The 17,226-nt window shown below is 49.6% G+C and overlaps 2 protein-coding genes across 2 annotated transcripts in view; both read left to right on the top strand.

Moving 5' to 3' along the window:
* PRRT4 (proline rich transmembrane protein 4) overlaps positions 1–17,226 on the top strand; it is a 64,679-nt gene that overhangs the window by 40,688 nt on the left and 6,765 nt on the right. The gene's annotated exons all lie outside the window — the stretch shown is intronic.
* Positions 9,111–11,109, top strand: LOC132777308 (adenylate kinase 8-like). The gene has a single exon (XM_060779659.2). The coding sequence runs from the start codon at positions 9,322–9,324 to the stop codon at positions 10,795–10,797; it is 1,476 nt and encodes a 491-aa protein (XP_060635642.2). The 5' UTR covers positions 9,111–9,321; the 3' UTR covers positions 10,798–11,109.

Below are 17,226 nucleotides of genomic sequence, written 5' to 3'. Positions count from 1 at the left end.
AACTTGTGCCACAAACACCATCAAAGCAAGAATTGAAAAGTCAACAACAGATCCCAAATGTAGACTCTGCAAGGAAGCAGACGGAACAATAGATCCCATCCTCAACTGCTGCAAGAAGATCACGGACCGACTCTAAGCAGAGGCACAACACCGCTGCTCAGATGATTCATTGGAACTTGTGCCACAAACACCATCAAAGCAAGAATTGAAAAGTCAACAACAGATCCCAAATGTAGACTCTGCAAGGAAGCAGACGGAACAATAGATCCCATCCTCAACTGCTGCAAGAAGATCACGGACCGACTCTAAGCAGAGGCACAACACCCTTGCTCAGGGGATTCATTGGAACTTGTGCCACAAACACCATCAAAGCAAGAATTGAAAAGTCAACAACAGATCCCAAATGTAGACTCTGCAAGGAAGCAGACGGAACAATAGATCCCATCCTCAGCTGCTGCAAGAAGATCACGGACCGACTCTAAGCAGAGGCACAACACCGCTGCTCAGATGATTCATTGGAACTTGTGCCACAAACACCATCAAAGCAAGAATTGAAAAGTCAACAACAGATCCCAAATGTAGACTCTGCAAGGAAGCAGACGGAACAATAGATCCCATCCTCAGCTGCTGCAAGAAGATCACGGACCGACTCTAAGCAGAGGCACAACACCCTTGCTCAGGGGATTCATTGGAACTTGTGCCACAAACACCATCAAAGCAAGAATTGAAAAGTCAACAACAGATCCCAAATGTAGACTCTGCAAGGAAGCAGACGGAACAATAGATCCCATCCTCAGCTGCTGCAAGAAGATCACGGACCGACTCTAAGCAGAGGCACAACACCGCTGCTCAGATGATTCATTGGAACTTGTGCCACAAACACCATCAAAGCAAGAATTGAAAAGTCAACAACAGATCCCAAATGTAGACTCTGCAAGGAAGCAGACGGAACAATAGATCCCATCCTCAGCTGCTGCAAGAAGATCACGGACCGACTCTAAGCAGAGGCACAACACCCTTGCTCAGGGGATTCATTGGAACTTGTGCCACAAACACCATCAAAGCAAGAATTGAAAAGTCAACAACAGATCCCAAATGTAGACTCTGCAAGGAAGCAGACGGAACAATAGATCCCATCCTCAGCTGCTGCAAGAAGATCACGGACCGACTCTAAGCAGAGGCACAACACCGCTGCTCAGATGATTCATTGGAACTTGTGCCACAAACACCATCAAAGCAAGAATTGAAAAGTCAACAACAGATCCCAAATGTAGACTCTGCAAGGAAGCAGACGGAACAATAGATCCCATCCTCAGCTGCTGCAAGAAGATCACGGACCGACTCTAAGCAGAGGCACAACACCCTTGCTCAGGGGATTCATTGGAACTTGTGCCACAAACACCATCAAAGCAAGAATTGAAAAGTCAACAACAGATCCCAAATGTAGACTCTGCAAGGAAGCAGACGGAACAATAGATCCCATCCTCAGCTGCTGCAAGAAGATCACGGACCGACTCTAAGCAGAGGCACAACACCGCTGCTCAGATGATTCATTGGAACTTGTGCCACAAACACCATCAAAGCAAGAATTGAAAAGTCAACAACAGATCCCAAATGTAGACTCTGCAAGGAAGCAGACGGAACAATAGATCCCATCCTCAGCTGCTGCAAGAAGATCACGGACCGACTCTAAGCAGAGGCACAACACCCTTGCTCAGGGGATTCATTGGAACTTGTGCCACAAACACCATCAAAGCAAGAATTGAAAAGTCAACAACAGATCCCAAATGTAGACTCTGCAAGGAAGCAGACGGAACAATAGATCCCATCCTCAACTGCTGCAAGAAGATCACGGACCGACTCTAAGCAGAGGCACAACACCGCTGCTCAGATGATTCATTGGAACTTGTGCCACAAACACCATCAAAGCAAGAATTGAAAAGTCAACAACAGATCCCAAATGTAGACTCTGCAAGGAAGCAGACGGAACAATAGATCCCATCCTCAGCTGCTGCAAGAAGATCACGGACCGACTCTAAGCAGAGGCACAACACCCTTGCTCAGGGGATTCATTGGAACTTGTGCCACAAACACCATCAAAGCAAGAATTGAAAAGTCAACAACAGATCCCAAATGTAGACTCTGCAAGGAAGCAGACGGAACAATAGATCCCATCCTCAGCTGCTGCAAGAAGATCACGGACCGACTCTAAGCAGAGGCACAACACCGCTGCTCAGATGATTCATTGGAACTTGTGCCACAAACACCATCAAAGCAAGAATTGAAAAGTCAACAACAGATCCCAAATGTAGACTCTGCAAGGAAGCAGGCGAAACAATAGATCCCATCCTCAGCTGCTGCAAGAAGATCACGGACCGACTCTAAGCAGAGGCACAACACCCTTGCTCAGGGGATTCATTGGAACTTGTGCCACAAACACCATCAAAGCAAGAATTGAAAAGTCAACAACAGATCCCAAATGTAGACTCTGCAAGGAAGCAGACGGAACAATAGATCCCATCCTCAGCTGCTGCAAGAAGATCACGGACCGACTCTAAGCAGAGGCACAACACCGCTGCTCAGATGATTCATTGGAACTTGTGCCACAAACACCATCAAAGCAAGAATTGAAAAGTCAACAACAGATCCCAAATGTAGACTCTGCAAGGAAGCAGGCGAAACAATAGATCCCATCCTCAGCTGCTGCAAGAAGATCACGGACCGACTCTAAGCAGAGGCACAACACCATTGCTCAGGGGATTCATTGGAACTTGTGCCACAAACACCATCAAAGCAAGAATTGAAAAGTCAACAACAGATCCCAAATGTAGACTCTGCAAAGAAGCAGCACATCCTCAGCTGCTGCAAGAAGATTGCACAGACGTACTCCAAGCAGAGGCACAACACCCTTGCTCAGGGGATTCATTGGAACTTGTGCCACAAAGACCATCTGCCTGCGATAAAGAACTAAAGTGGGATCACAAGCCGGAAAGAGTTACAAAGAATGAACATGCCAAACTCCTCTGGGACTTCTGGATTCAGACAGACAGAGTTTTGGAGCATAATACTCCTAACCTCAGAATTGTGTTAAAAAATAAAGTATTGATTGTCGATGTTGCAATCCCAGGTGACAGCAGGATTATAGAGAAACAACTGGAAAAGCTGACACGATATGAGGATTTAAAGATCGAACTGCAAAGACTCTGGCACAAGCCAGTCAAGGGGGTCCCAGTGGTGATCGGCACACTGGGTGCAGTGCCTCAAGACCTTGGCCTGCACTTAAACACAATCAGCACAGACAAAATCACCACCTGCCACCTGCAAAAGGCCACCTTACTGGGATCTGCACCCATTATTCGCCGATACATCACACAGTCCTAGACACTTGGGAACACGTGTGATCCAATACAACTGTTGGAACCCAGATGCCTTAAAGAGCCAAACACAGGAGTATGTCCAAAACAATAGTTTATTCAAGCAAAGTAAACAGGACTCAGAGACACTTGCTTCAGTGCCTCTGGTCAAAACTCAAAGTTTGCAGCAATTTGCAGCTTGAAAAACGAACTTGGAAAATAAACCGGATTAAACTGGCAAAAAAATCCGGATTAAACAAGAGTTGTTCCAAAACACACCAAAATCACACAGTTCAAAGGTAATGAGCAAACAAAAATCCGTGAAGAGAAGCCATCATCCAGAAGCAGTCCAAAGTCGAAGAAATGCCAGTTGAAAGTTCCGAAGTCCAAAAGGCAGCGTCATCGTCAAAAACAATCCGAAGTCAAAGAGAGGGGAAATCCGCACTTATGAGAATCCAAGCAAAACAGCAACCTGCAGATCCAGGACCCAAGCCCAACAAGAAAGCAGCAGCAACCAGACCCAAGGCACGAAACCAACACTTTGCCTACTGCCAAGTTCTATCACTCCAGTGCCTTCATTTATCTTACAGCTCATCATCCAATGATGAGCTGCCCTCCACCCTGTCCTCATCACTCTCAGCTGGTTTAGCTTCCACAGCTGAGCACCAACGCCCATCCCTCCAACTCATCCACCTCTTGTCAAGACTTAGGTCTCCCCACGATTCCATGGTATCACCAGATTGCCAATCCCCACCACCAGAAAATCCCTCAAAAGTGTCACTGGACGTTGGTTGAGTACACACCTTCCGAATCTCCTGAACCTTGGTCCCATCCAGTGGTTCCTCTTCATCCCCACTACCCCCAGACCCATCACTCCCAGTAAAGCCCATGAAATCCTCTTCCTCTGTGGGAGAAGTAAGTATGTCCCAGATCTTCTTTCTCTGGTACACCTCGTCTGACTCCTGCTCTCGAGTAACCCTCTTAATGCCTCTATTTCCATCTGTATCTCCTTCCTCCTCCTCACTCATTTCACTCTCGGAGAAACCTTCAAAGGATTCTTTATCAGTGGGTGACATAAGTATCTCCTGAATTCTCTTCCTTTGCTGCTCCTCATCTCACACCTGGGCGCCTCGTTTCCCCCCTCTACCACTCCTACAGACTCTACTACTACAACAACAGCCAGCAGAGTTATGATAGCCATGTCTAAATATGTGAGAGGAAGCCACAGGGAGGAGGAGGGAGCAAGCTTCCTTTCTGCTTCCCTGGAGACTAGGATGCAAGGGAAGAATGGCTTCAAACTACAAGAGAGGAGATTCCATCTGAACACGAGGAAGAACTTCCTGACTGTGAGAGCCGTTCAGCAGTGGAACTCTCTGCCCCGGAGGGAGTGTGTTGGAGGCTCCTTCTTTGGAAGCTTTTAAGCAGAGGCTGGATGGCCATCTGTCAGGGGTGATTTGAATGCAACATTCCTGCTTCTTGGCAGAATGGGGTTGGGCTGGATGGCCCATGAGGTCTCTTCCAACTCTTTGATTCTAGGATTCTATGACTCATCTTGTGGTTTTTCAAATAATAATAATAATAATAATAATAATCTTTATTTATACCCCGCCACCTTCTATCTCCCCAAGGGGACTTGGGGCGGCTTACATGAGGCCAAGCCCAGCAATACAATGAAGCAATATAACACAAGAGCACAACGGAAAGTAAATAAAAATAAAATAAAATACAAGCCAATATAAATAACAGAACAAACCATATAAAATCAGAACATTAAAACTCAGAAAGTTCATCACAGTGGGCAGGCCAATTGCAAAAGATTACAAATACAGTTTAAGACACTGGGTGAGAGAGCAATGCAATGCTTCAAGGACAGGGGATTCGGGGCTAAAGTAGGGTTTCATTGCAATATCCTGCATTCCTGGGAACCCAACGGAGTCTCCTCCTCTGGAGGTTGTTAAGCAGAGGCTGGATGGCCATCTGCCGGGAGAGCTTTGAGTGTGTCTTTCTGTCTGGCAGAATTAGGGTTGGGCTGGATGGCCTTTGGCGTCTCTTCCAACCCTAGGATTCGGAGCATGGTGGAATCTCCTCCTCTGGAGGTTGTTAAGCAGAGGCTGGATGGCTATTTGCCAGAAGAGCTTTGAGTGTGTCTTCCTATCCGGCAGAAATAGGGTTGGGCTGGATGGCCTTTGGCATCTCTTCCAACCCTAGGATTCGGAGCATGGTGGAGTCTCCTTCTCTGGAAGTTGTTAAGCAGAGGCTGGATGGCCATCTGCCAGGAGAGCTTTGAGTGTGTCTTCCTTTCTGGCAGAAATAGGGTTGGACTGGATGGCCTTTGGCATCTCTTCCAACTCTAGGATTCGGAGCATGGTGGAAACTCCTTCTCTGGAGGTTGTTAAGCAGAGGTTGGATGGCCATCTGCCGGGAGAACTTTGAGTGTGTCTTCCTGTCTGGCAGAAATAGGGTTGGGCTGGATGGCCTTTGGCGTCTCTTCCAAGCCTAGGATTTGGAGCATGGTGGAATCTCCTTCTCTGGAGGTTGTTAAGCAGAGGCTGGATGGCTGTCTGCCGGGAGAGCTTTGAGTGTGTCTTCCTGCCCGGCAGAAATAGGGTTGGGCTGGATGGCCTTTGGCATCTCTTCCAAACCTAGGATTTGGAGCATGGTGGAATCTCCTTCTCTGGAGGTTGTTAAGCAGAGGCTGGATGGCCATCTGTTGGGAGTGCCATGGTTGTGGCAAAAGATGGTTGGATGGATGGCCTTTGGGAGTCTCCTCCAATGCTAGGATGCTGTGATTCTGTGGAAGAGGAACCCTTGGTGATGCAGTGGGTTAAACTGCTGAGCTGCTAAACTTGTTGACTGAAAGGTCGCAGGTTCGAATCCAGGGAGCGGGGTGAGCTCCTGCTGTTAGCCCCAGCTTCTGCCAACCTAGTAGTTTGAAAACATGCAAATGGGAGTAGATCAATAGGTACCACTCCAGCAGGAAGGTAACGGCACTCCATGCAGTCATGCCAGTGGCCACATGGCTTTGGAGGTGTCTGTGGGCAAGGCCGGTTCTTCGGGTTATTTATTTCTTTATTATTTCTTTAAAAGCTTTATATACTTATTTATTTATTTATTTACTCCGCTTATATACCGCAATTCTCAGCCCTTTAAGGGCGACTCATTGCGGTGTATACCAACCTTCTCACCTCTCTTGAGGGACTCAAGACTGGTTTCCAACCATAATATCATATACAGTCAATAAAACATCATACTTCATATTGCAATAAAACATTAAAAACAGCAATTACATTCAATAAATACACTACAATGGTCAGTCGTCCCACTAAATTTGATGTTCCTCCTCCTCCATCCATATCTCAGGGTGTTGGCTCACTCGTCGAATGCCTGTCTCCATAACCACGTCTTCACCTGCTTCCTGAATGTCAGGATAGAAGGGGCGGTTCTGATCTCCAGTGAGTCGAGGGGCCAACACCGAGAAGGGTTAGAAATGGAGACGAGCACCAGAGTCCCAGAGTCGGACACGAGTGGGCTTAATGTCAGGGAAAAGCTTGACCTTTCTTATGGAAGAGGAGGGCTGTCTCAGGTGCGGAAAAGAATCATAGAATCATGGAATCAAAGAGTTGGAAGAGACCTCCTGGGCCATCCAGTCCAACCCCATTCTGCCAAGAAGCAGGAATATTGCATTCAAATCACCCCTGACAGATGGCCCTCCAGCCTCTGCTTCAAAGCCTCCAAAGAAGGAGCCTCCACAACACTCCAAGGCAGAGAGTTCCACTGCTGAACGGCTCTCTCAGTCAGGAAGTTCTTCCTCATGTTCAGATGGAATCTCCTCTCTTGTAGTTTGAAGCCATGGTTCCGCGTCCTAGTCTGCAAGGAAGCAGAAAACAAGCTTGCTCCCTCCTCCCCCCTGTGGCTTCCTCTCACATATTTATACATGGCTATCATCATATCTCCTCTCAGCCTTCTCTTCTTCAGGCTAAACATGCCCAGCTCCTTAAGCCGCTCCTCATAGGGCTTGTTCTCCAGACCCTTGATCATTTGAGTCGCCCTCCTTTGGACACATTCCAGCTTGTCAATATCTCTCTTGAATTGTGGTGCCCAGAATTGGACACAATATTCCAGATGTGGTCTAACCAAAGCAGAATAGAGCATGAGGAGCATGACTTCCTTAGATCTAGACACTAGGCTCCTCTTGATGCAGGCCAAAATCCCATTGGCTTTTTTTGCCGCCACATCACATTCCTGGCTCATGTTCCCCTTCCTCCCCACGAGGACTCCAAGATCTTTTCCACACGTACTGCTCTCAAGCCAGGCATTGTCCCCCATTCTGTCTCTTTGCATTTCGTTTTTCCTGCCAAAGTGGAGTATCTTGCATTTGTCCCTGTTGAACTTCATTTTGTTAGTTTTGGCCCATCTCTCTAATCTGTCAAGATCCCTTTGAATTCTGCTCCTGTCCTCTGGACTATTGGCTATCCCTCCCAATTTGGTGTCGTCTGCAAACTTGATGATCCTGCCTTCTAGCCCTTCACCTCAGTCGTTAATAAAGATCTTGAGCAGGACTGGGCCCAGGACGGAACCCTGCTTGTGGCACTCCACTGGTCACTTCTTTCCAAGATGAAGAGGAAGCATTAGTGAGCACTCTCTGTGTTCGTCCACTTAACCAATTACAGATCCTCTGGACACATTCCAGCTTGTCAATATCTCTTCAATCCTAGAATAATAGAATCAAAGAGTTGGAAGAGACCTCCTGGGCCATCCAGTCCACCCCCATTCTGCCAAGAAGCAGGAAAATTGCATTCAAATCACCCCTGACAGATGGCCATCCAGCCTCGGTTTAAAAGCCTCCAAAGAAGGAGCCTTCACCACACTCCAGGGCAGAGAGTTCCACTGCTTAACGGCTCTCACAGTCAGGAAGTTCTTCCTAATGTTCAGGTGGAATCTCCTCTCTTGTAGTTTGAAGCCATGGCTCCATTGCATCCTAGTCTCCAGGGAAGCAGAAAGGAAGCTTGCTCCCTCCTCCTCCCTATGACTTCTTCTCACATACTTATACGTGGCTATCATGTCTCCTCTCATCCTTCTCTTCTTCAGGCTAACCATGCCCAGCTCCTTAAGCCGCTCCTCATAGGGCTTGTTCTCCAGACCCTGGATCATTTGAGTTGTCCTCTTTCTCTGGACACATTCCAGCTTGTCAATATCTCTCTTGAATTGTGGTGCCCAGAATTGGACACAATATTTATTTATTTATATATTTATTATTCGAACTTCTATGCCGCCACTCCTCTGGGGCTCGGAGCGGCTTACAAGAACAGGCTAAAATCTAACACAATTCAAAAACAATTTAAAAATAGCAATATCAAATATCAAAGGCCTGTCGAAACAGATATGTCTTCCATGCCCTGTGGAAAGCTGGTAAGTCCCGCAAGGCATGGACTTCGGATGGCAGAGTATTCCGGAGCGATGGTGCCACTGCTGTGAAGGCTCTGCGTCTGGTTGCTGTTAGACGCAAGGTCTTGACACTGGGGATTTCCAATAGATCTTGGTCCTCAGAACGGAGGGATCTCTGGGGTTGGTAAGGGGTGAGGCGGTCCCTCAGGTGTGGTCTGACATAGGCAAAGTTGGATGGATGGCTTTTGGGAGTCCCTTCCAACACTAGGATTCTGTGATTCTGGAAGAGCTGTCTCAGGTGCAGAAAAGAGGGCCTTTGATGATCTGGACAGCCCTCTGCTCCGGTTCAGCCTACGGATGCTCCGAAGGCCTCCTTCTCAGCTTCAACCTGAACAGGCAGGCTTGGATCTTCAGAGAAGGCAACCTTGGAAGGGCCGCCCACTTCCTCACCTGTCCGCTCACCTGCCAGTCCATGGCTGAGCATTCCTGAGTTCCACCAATGGTGACATCACAAAGCGTCTCTGAGGCAACCTCGGAATGCTCTTCTGTTTGAGAGCCTGTCTCCTTGAGCCTTGGACCAGCGATGGACGCCACGACCCGGCCGCACCGCATTCCCCCGGTGATGGGGGTCTACGCCGAGAAGCACAAGGTCTTCCAGCTGATGCAGAACATGGCGGAGGCCCTGCTCATCTTCCGGCCGGAGGACCCCATCGACTTCATGATCGAGCACCTGAAGAAGGACAACGACGAGGTGCCGGCGGTGTTTGTGCTGGGCCCGCCGGCCGCGGGGAAGACCACCATCTCCCGTTGGCTCTGCAAGCACCTCAGTGCCACCTACCTCAACCCTCAGCAGCTCCTGAAGAACAAGCTCCTCCACCGCTCTCGTGAGGCTCTCCAGCAACAGGAGCGCCAGGGCAGCGTCTCGGACGAGTTGTGGGCCGCGCTTCTGGAGGACCGCCTGGCCGACGTGGACTGCGTCAAGCTGGGCTGGGTGTTGGACGGCTTCCCCGAGACACGGGCCCAAGCCCGGCTGCTACAGGCACTGGGCGTCGCCCCCCGGCACGTGGTGGTCCTGGACGCGCCCGAGATGGTCCTCGTGGAGCGGAACCTGGGTAAGCGCTTGGACCCGGTCACCCAAGAGGTCTACCACACCACCTTCGACTGGCCCATCGACTTCACCGTGCAGAAGCGGCTCATCAAGCCCGAGGGCACCTCCGCCCAGGATACCGCCAAACGCCTGCTGGAGAGCCACCGCAACATCCCGGACCTCCTCCGGACGTATCCGGACAACCACAAGATCATCAGCGCTGACCAGCCCTGTGCCGATGTCTTCGCCCAAGCCCTGAGCTTCGTCCAGAGCCGCTTCCGCTCGGAGGCGCCCTTCTCGCCACGAGTGTTGCTCTTGGGGCCGCCGGGCAGCGGGAAGAGCCTGCAGGCGGCCCTCCTGGCCCAGAAGTACGGCCTCGTGCCCGTCTCCTTCGTGGACCTGCTCCGGGAGGAAGTGGCCGGCCGGACGGCGCTGGGGGAGCTCATCAAGCCCTCTTTCGAGAGCGGGTACCCGGTGGGTGATAGTGTGGCGCTGCGGGTGCTGGGGAACCGCCTGGCCCAGCCGGATTGCATCGCCTGCGGGTGGGTGATGCACGGCTTCCCCCGAGACGTGGACCAGGCCGACCTCCTGCGCCGCGCGGGTCTGGAGCCCAACCGGGTCTTCTTCCTGCACCTGCCGACCGAGGTGGCCGCCCAGCGCCTCTGCCAGCGGGCCACCGACCCTGTCTCCGGGGACCGCTACCACACCATCTTCAAGCCTCCGGCCAACGAGGAGATCCACCTCCGCCTGCGCCGCAACCCCCGAGACGCCCCTCCGCGGGTGGAGAAGAAGACCGAGGTCTACGACCGGCAGGTGTGCGACCTGGAGGACTTCTACGAGGAGGCTCTCTTCGTCAACGCCGACCAGGACCCCTACACCGTCTTTGAGTACCTCGAGAGCTGCCTGGTCACGCCCCTGCCGGTCACCAAGCCCGGGATACGGTCCCTGGCCGGAAGCAGCAGTCGGCAGTGATGCCGCCGGGACACCGAATCAGCCCTTGACAATGTTGTGTGCGCAATGCTTCATGGACAGCGAGTCCGCTTCAGATGCAAGCTTCCCAGGAGGGCAAATCCCTTTCCCCTTCGTTTTAATACTAATTTGTATTCAAAAGTAAATGAAACACAAAAATACAAAACAAAGCATGCCCTGTGCCTTGTGGACAGAGAATCCGCTTCGAATGCAAGCTTCCCAGGAGGGCAAACCCCTTTCTCCTTTATTCTGATACTAATTTTGGTTCAAAAGTAAATAAAAAATTTTGAAAATGCAAAACAAAGAATGCAGATATCCATGGTGTGCTAATGTGTGTTGTCCTGCTTTGCATTTTCTGAACACAGGATTCTGTGAAGAACTGAAGGATTACACAGCCCAACTAAAGCAACATTCTTGCTGTATTGTCGAAGGCTTTCGTGGCCAGAATCACTGGGTTGTTGTAGGTTTTTTCGGGCTATATGGCCATGGTCTAGAAGCATTTTCTCCTGACGTTTCGCCTGCATCTATGGCAAGCATCCTCAGAGGTAGTGAGGTCTGTTTGGGTGGATGCTGCACCACCTGAACAGCATCCACCCAAACATCCAATTCACCATGGAAAAATAAAATGAAGGAAAAGTGCCTTTTCTAGATGTCCTCGTCATCCACGAACCAGATCAACAAGTGTGCCACACAGTCTAGAGAAAACCTACACACACTTAAGAGTATCCAAAGATTTCCAAAGATTTCCAGGGAAGCAGCCCTAAAGTTTTAAGGAATTTTGGAGGGTAAACAGTTTGGAAGACCAAAGAACTCCAGCTGGAGAATCTACCGGCCTTACTAGTAGGTCCACTCGGTGCTTGAGATGCAGTTCGACCCGGTAGCGGAGCCCACATTAGTAAGGCTTAGATTACAGTCAGCCTGGGAGAAGTTAAAAGGGGATTTTCCTTAACGTAAAGAAACAGTTATTGAAGACAGTTGCCTGTCCCTCGTGGACATGATTAGGAAGCCACTTGTTGCATAAAGCCTGGAAGCATTTGTTTAACTTTATTGAAGACAAGAGAAGTTTCTGTTGGATTGTTCATTAATAAAGGACTTCGTTATACTTCACGAGCCATCTGAAGACCATTTGTGGTGGAAAATCCTTGAGAACTTCTCTTCGGGGGGCCCTGGCTTCCTGCTGGGCTCAAGTTGCATGTCCTATTTTAAAAGCAATTCATCACCTATGTAAAAACTCCAACCATCCCCCAAGTCAAAAAAGAAGCCCCATTAAAGCCCTTGCAGACCATGCCAAAAGGAATCTGCGAAGCCCACCTCCTCCAAGGGGAACGGAAACACCTCAACTGGGCTCTCCAGTCCAAGGGAAACTCCACCTGTTCTGTTGCGCTGGGCCTGTAAAAATTGTCTTTTGAATAGGACGTGCACTTTGTGCCCAGCGGGAAGCCAGGGCGCCTCGAAAGAGAGGCCCTCAAGGATTTTCTTGTACAATAGTCTTAGAGGCTTGAAAGGTTTAACAAAGTCCTTTATTATTGAACAAATTAAACAAATACTTCCCAGATCTTCAATGAGTCAAACAAATGCTTCTTAACTTGTCTACAGTGGACAGGCACCTTGCTTGGAGAACTATTTCTTTCTTTAACCAGTAAGACCCTTTTTCAACCTCTCCCAGGCTGTCTGCTATCTAAGCTTTACTGATGTGGGTTCTACTACCGGATCCAAGCTGCTTCTTGGGCACCAAGTAGACCTACCAGTCAAGGCTTGTAGAGTCTCCAGCTGGAGTGCTTTGGGTCTGTAAAACTGTTTTCCCCCCGGAATTTCTTCAGAAACCTTTCAGGGCTGTTTTCCTCAGATGTTGTAAGGCTGAGAGGCTGTAAGCTCCCAGCCAAAGCTTTGGGACTCTCCCCCCGGAAATTCTTAAGAAATGAAGCTTTTCTGCAGGTGAAGCTGGTCCACGTCCTATAGCTTAGTTTCCTTCTGTAAGACTGAACTAAAAATGGTACCCTCTCCTCCCCAGATCCCTGGGGAAAGGGGCAGAACCAAACACGACAATGAAAGACAGGTGGCTAGCCCTATGACTGCAAACCAAGGGAAGTCACCTTTTTGCAAAACCCCTGAAACCTTGGAATGCATGCAAACATTAAATAGGAAGAAAAGGAAGTGGGAGCTCCTGGTACAGCCGTACCAGCACACCACCACAGACATCAGAAGAGCTGCAAGACAACCGAGAAGAAGCCACGAGAGTCAAGGCAAAGACCCACCCAGAGGAAGAGTGTTCTTGCCAGACATCAAGGGAACCACTGACCACAGAAGGAAGCTGATGAGGAAACACAACAGACAAACTATCTCCAGACCCACCAAGAAATTCCAACCAATGCTCCGTTCAGCAAAGGACAAGAGGGACCCTCTCACTTCTGCAGGAGTCTACCATTGTATCCCATGCAGCTGTGGACCAGAAGTCTCCAGAGGGACCCCCAAATGCAGCTGCATTGCCCAAGCACAGATCAGGAAATGGCATTGGATTGACCACATCAGCTCCAGACAGCGACATCACACCTGTTGTCGAAGGCTTTCATGGCTGGAATCATTGGGTTTCTGCGGGTTTTTCGGGCCTTGGACAGTATGACCCAGGCATGGGCAAACTTGGGCCCTCCCTCCAGGTATAGAATCATAGAATCATAGAATCAAAGAGTTGGAAGAGACCTCATGGGCCATCCAGTCCATCCCCATTCTGCCAAGAAGCAGGAATATTGCATTCAAATCACCCCTGACAAATGGCCATCCAGCCTCTGCTTAAAAGCTTCCAAAGAAGGAGCCTCCACCACACTCCGGGGCAGAGAGTTCCACTGCTGAACAGCTCTCACAGTCAGGAAGTTCTTCCTAATGTTCAGATGGAATCTCCTCTCTTGTAGTTTGAAGCCATTGTTCCATTGCGTCCTATCTTCAAGGAAGCAGAAAACAAGCTTGCTCCCTCCTCCCTGTGGCTTCCTCTCACGTATTTATACATGGCCTTCACAATGTCTCCTCTCAGCCTTCTCTTCTCCAGGCTAAACATGCCCAGCTCTTTAAGCCGCTCCTCATAGGGCTTGTTCTCCAGACCCTTGATCATTTGAGTCGCCCTCTTCTGGACACATTCCAGCTTGTCAATATCTATCTTGAATTGTGGTGCCCAGAACTGGACACAGGTGTTTTGGACTTCAAAACTCCCACCATTCCTATCGGCTGTTAGGAATGGTGGGAGTTAGAGTCCAAAACACCGGGAGGGAGGGCCCAAGTTGGCCCATGCCTGGTGTAACCCATTTTGGGCCGCTGACCAGGGACTGACCACCCCGCCTTGCTCCTTTCCCTTCTGGAATGAAAGGGGTGTTTGCTCTCTCTGTGAGCGCCTTGTGCATAATGCTCCGGAGGGGCCCTGGGTCTGTGCAAACAGCGCCAGGTGGGGCCGCCCCATTGTCTTCTCCTCTGGTTGCTCAGACCTTCTCAGACAGTGTGCAAATACCTCCAGGGTCTCCATGGACCACCGTAAAGGGGACAGAAGACAAAAAATGGCTGCTTTTGCTGGGGAGGGGGTTTCCTTTGAATGCAAATCCCTGCAAGGCTAAGAAGAAAAGCAAAGCTTGCCTTAGAAAAGGCGTTTCTGGAGCACCGAGGGGTCATTGCAACCCTAAAATCCAATTAAGTAGAGGCCACTTTGGGTGTTTAATGAGGTCACATCGCTCCTGGGAAAAGGGCAATGGTGCGGAGGGAAATGGAGGCAGGAAAAGAAGGAGGCCATCTCTCTCTCTCGTTGTCCGAGTAGGATAGTCCTCCAGGATGGGTCCGTAAGTGACTTGACCTGCATGTTCTCCCATGGTGAGGGCATCGGTTTCCAGTTGGAAGGCAGTCCCAGTCAAGGTTGGCTTGATGCACCTTCTTCCTCTTGGCATGTTTCTCCCTTTCGCCTTCCATTCGTGCCTCTTCAAATTCTGCAGCACTGCTGGCCACAGCTTACCTCCAGCTGGAGCACTCAAGGGCCGGGGCTTCCCAGTTCTCAGTGTCTGCCAGAGTTTTTAAGGTTGGCTTTGAGCCCGTCTTTCAATCTCTTTTCCTGCCCAACAACATTCCGTTTTCCGTTCTTGAGTTCGGAGTAGAGCAACCGCTTTGGGAGATGGTGGTCAGGCATCTGGACAACGTGGCTGGTCCAGCGGAGTTGAAGGTGGAGGACCATCGCTTCAATGCTGGTGGTCTTTGATTCTTCCTCCAGCATGCTGACATTTCCCCGCCTGCCTTCTCAAGAGATTTGCAGGATTTTCCAGAGGCAGCGCTGATGGAATTGTTCCAGGAGTTGCATGTGACGTCTGTAGACAGTCCACGTTTCATAGGCGCATAGCAGGGTTGGGAGGAGAATAGCTTTATAAACAAGCGCCTGGGTATCCCTATGGATGTCCCGGTCCACAAACACTCTCTGCTTCATTCTGAAAAATGCTGCACTCGCAGAGCTCAGGCGGTGTTGAATTTCAGTGTCAGTGTTGACATCTGTAGACAGTCCACGTCTCATAGGCGTATAGCAGGGTTGGGAGAACAATAGCTTTATAAACAAGCGCCTGGGTATCCCTATGGATGTCCCGGTCCACAAACACTCTCTGCTTCATTTTGAAGAATGTTGCACTCGTAGATAAAGAGTGCTGCTGCTTCAGAGTACAAACTATAACTCCCAGGATTCCATTGCCTTGAGTCAAAGTGAAGCGGTGTCCACTTGTGTGGCCTGGGAGGAGGCTGACCGCTGCTTGTTCCGGCCCTGGAGGGGGATTGGCCAGAGCCTGCGGCCTCCTTATCAGCCCAGAAGAGGAGATAAGAGGCATGGGGCTGGCCGGAATTTCAGGCCTGTTTTGTTGGAGGGACGAGTGGCAGCGGCTTCCCTTTGAACTCTCCAGGATTGAAAACACACCCATTTCGCAAGATCCCCCAAAGTATAGGGTTTTTTCAGGCTATATGGCCATGTTCTAGAGGCATTCTCTCCTGACGTTTCGCCTGCATCTATGGCAAGCATCCTCAGAGGTAGTGAGGTCTGTTGGAACTAGGAAAAAAGGGTTTATATATCTGTGGAATGACCAGGGTGGGACAAAGGACTCTTGTCTGCTGGAGCTAGGTGTGAATGTTTCAACCGACCACCTTGATTAGCATACAATGGGCTGACTGTGCCTGGAGCAAACTTTTGTTGAGAGGTGATTAGATGTCCTTGTGTGTTTCCTCTCTGTTGTTGTGCTGTTGTGATTGTAGAGAAATTAGCCATAGCAGAGCACCTGAGGAACCAACCTGGACACAGCATTTTATTTGAGAACACAGAAGTGCTGGACCACTTTCACAACCACCATGTCAGGCTACGCAGAGAAGTCATTGAAATCCACAAGAAGCAGGTGGACAATCTCAACAGAAAGGAGGAAACCACGAAAATGAACAAAATCTGGCTACCAGTATTAAAAAACTCTAAAATTACAAGCACAACAACAGAGGGGAAACAAACAAGGACATCTAATCACCTTTCAACAAAAGTTTGCTCCAGGCACTGCCAGGCCATCAAATGCTAATCAGGGTGGTCAGTTGAAACATTCACACCTGGCTCCAGCAGACAAACCACAGGGAGGAGGAGGGAGCAAGCTTGTTTTCTGCTTCCTTGGAGACTAGGACGCAGAACAATGGCTTCAAACTACAAGAGAGGAGATTCCATCTGAACACGAGGAAGAACTTCCTGACTGTGAGAGCCGTTCAGCAGTGGAACTCTCTGCCCCAGAGGGAGTGTGGTGGAGGCTCCTTCTTTGGAAGCTTTGAAACAGGGGCTGGATGGCCATCTGTCAGGGGTGATTTGAATGCAATATTCCTGCTTCTTGGCAGAATGGGGTTGGACTGGATGGCCCATGAGGTCTCTTCCAACTCTAGGATTCTAGGATTCGATGAGTCCTTTGTCCCACCCTGGTCATTCCACAGATATATAAACCTAATTTTCCTAGTTCCAACAGACCTCACTACCTCTGAGGATGCTTGCCATAGATGCAGGCGAAACGTCAGGAGAGAATGCCTCTAGAACATGGCCATATAGCCTGAAAAAACCTACAACAACCCAGTGATTCCGGTCATGAAAGCTTTCGACAATACTAATGTCTAGTTGTCAGGATTAGGGTGACCAGTGTTTGCCAAATGACCCAATGATAGCTTAAGCCCTCGAGTCAGATCAGAGTTATTGTTTGAGTCCTTTGAATCATCATTTTTCGTCTAGCCACAAAGGAGATGGGGAATGGGGCAAGGAAACATACAAGGAATTCATAGGAAGAGAGGGGGAATCATGCAGGGTCTAAGGGAAAGTCACGTCAGCCCCCCAAAGTCCAGAAAAGTTCATAAAGTTTGGCAAGTTCCTATGAAGTTCATGGAAAGTCCATAAGAGTTGGGCCGTGGGGCCATGGA

This window comes from Anolis sagrei, chromosome 5, assembly GCF_037176765.1.
Source record: "Anolis sagrei isolate rAnoSag1 chromosome 5, rAnoSag1.mat, whole genome shotgun sequence".
NCBI classification, from domain to species: Eukaryota; Metazoa; Chordata; class Lepidosauria; order Squamata; family Dactyloidae; genus Anolis; species Anolis sagrei.
This window is presented reverse-complemented; position numbering and strand designations above follow the sequence as displayed.

Bases quoted from the DNA above. Each gene is read 5' to 3' on its own strand.
- LOC132777308 (XM_060779659.2), top strand. From the start codon at position 9,322: ATGGACGCCACGACCCGGCCGCACCGCATTCCCCCGGTGATGGGGGTC.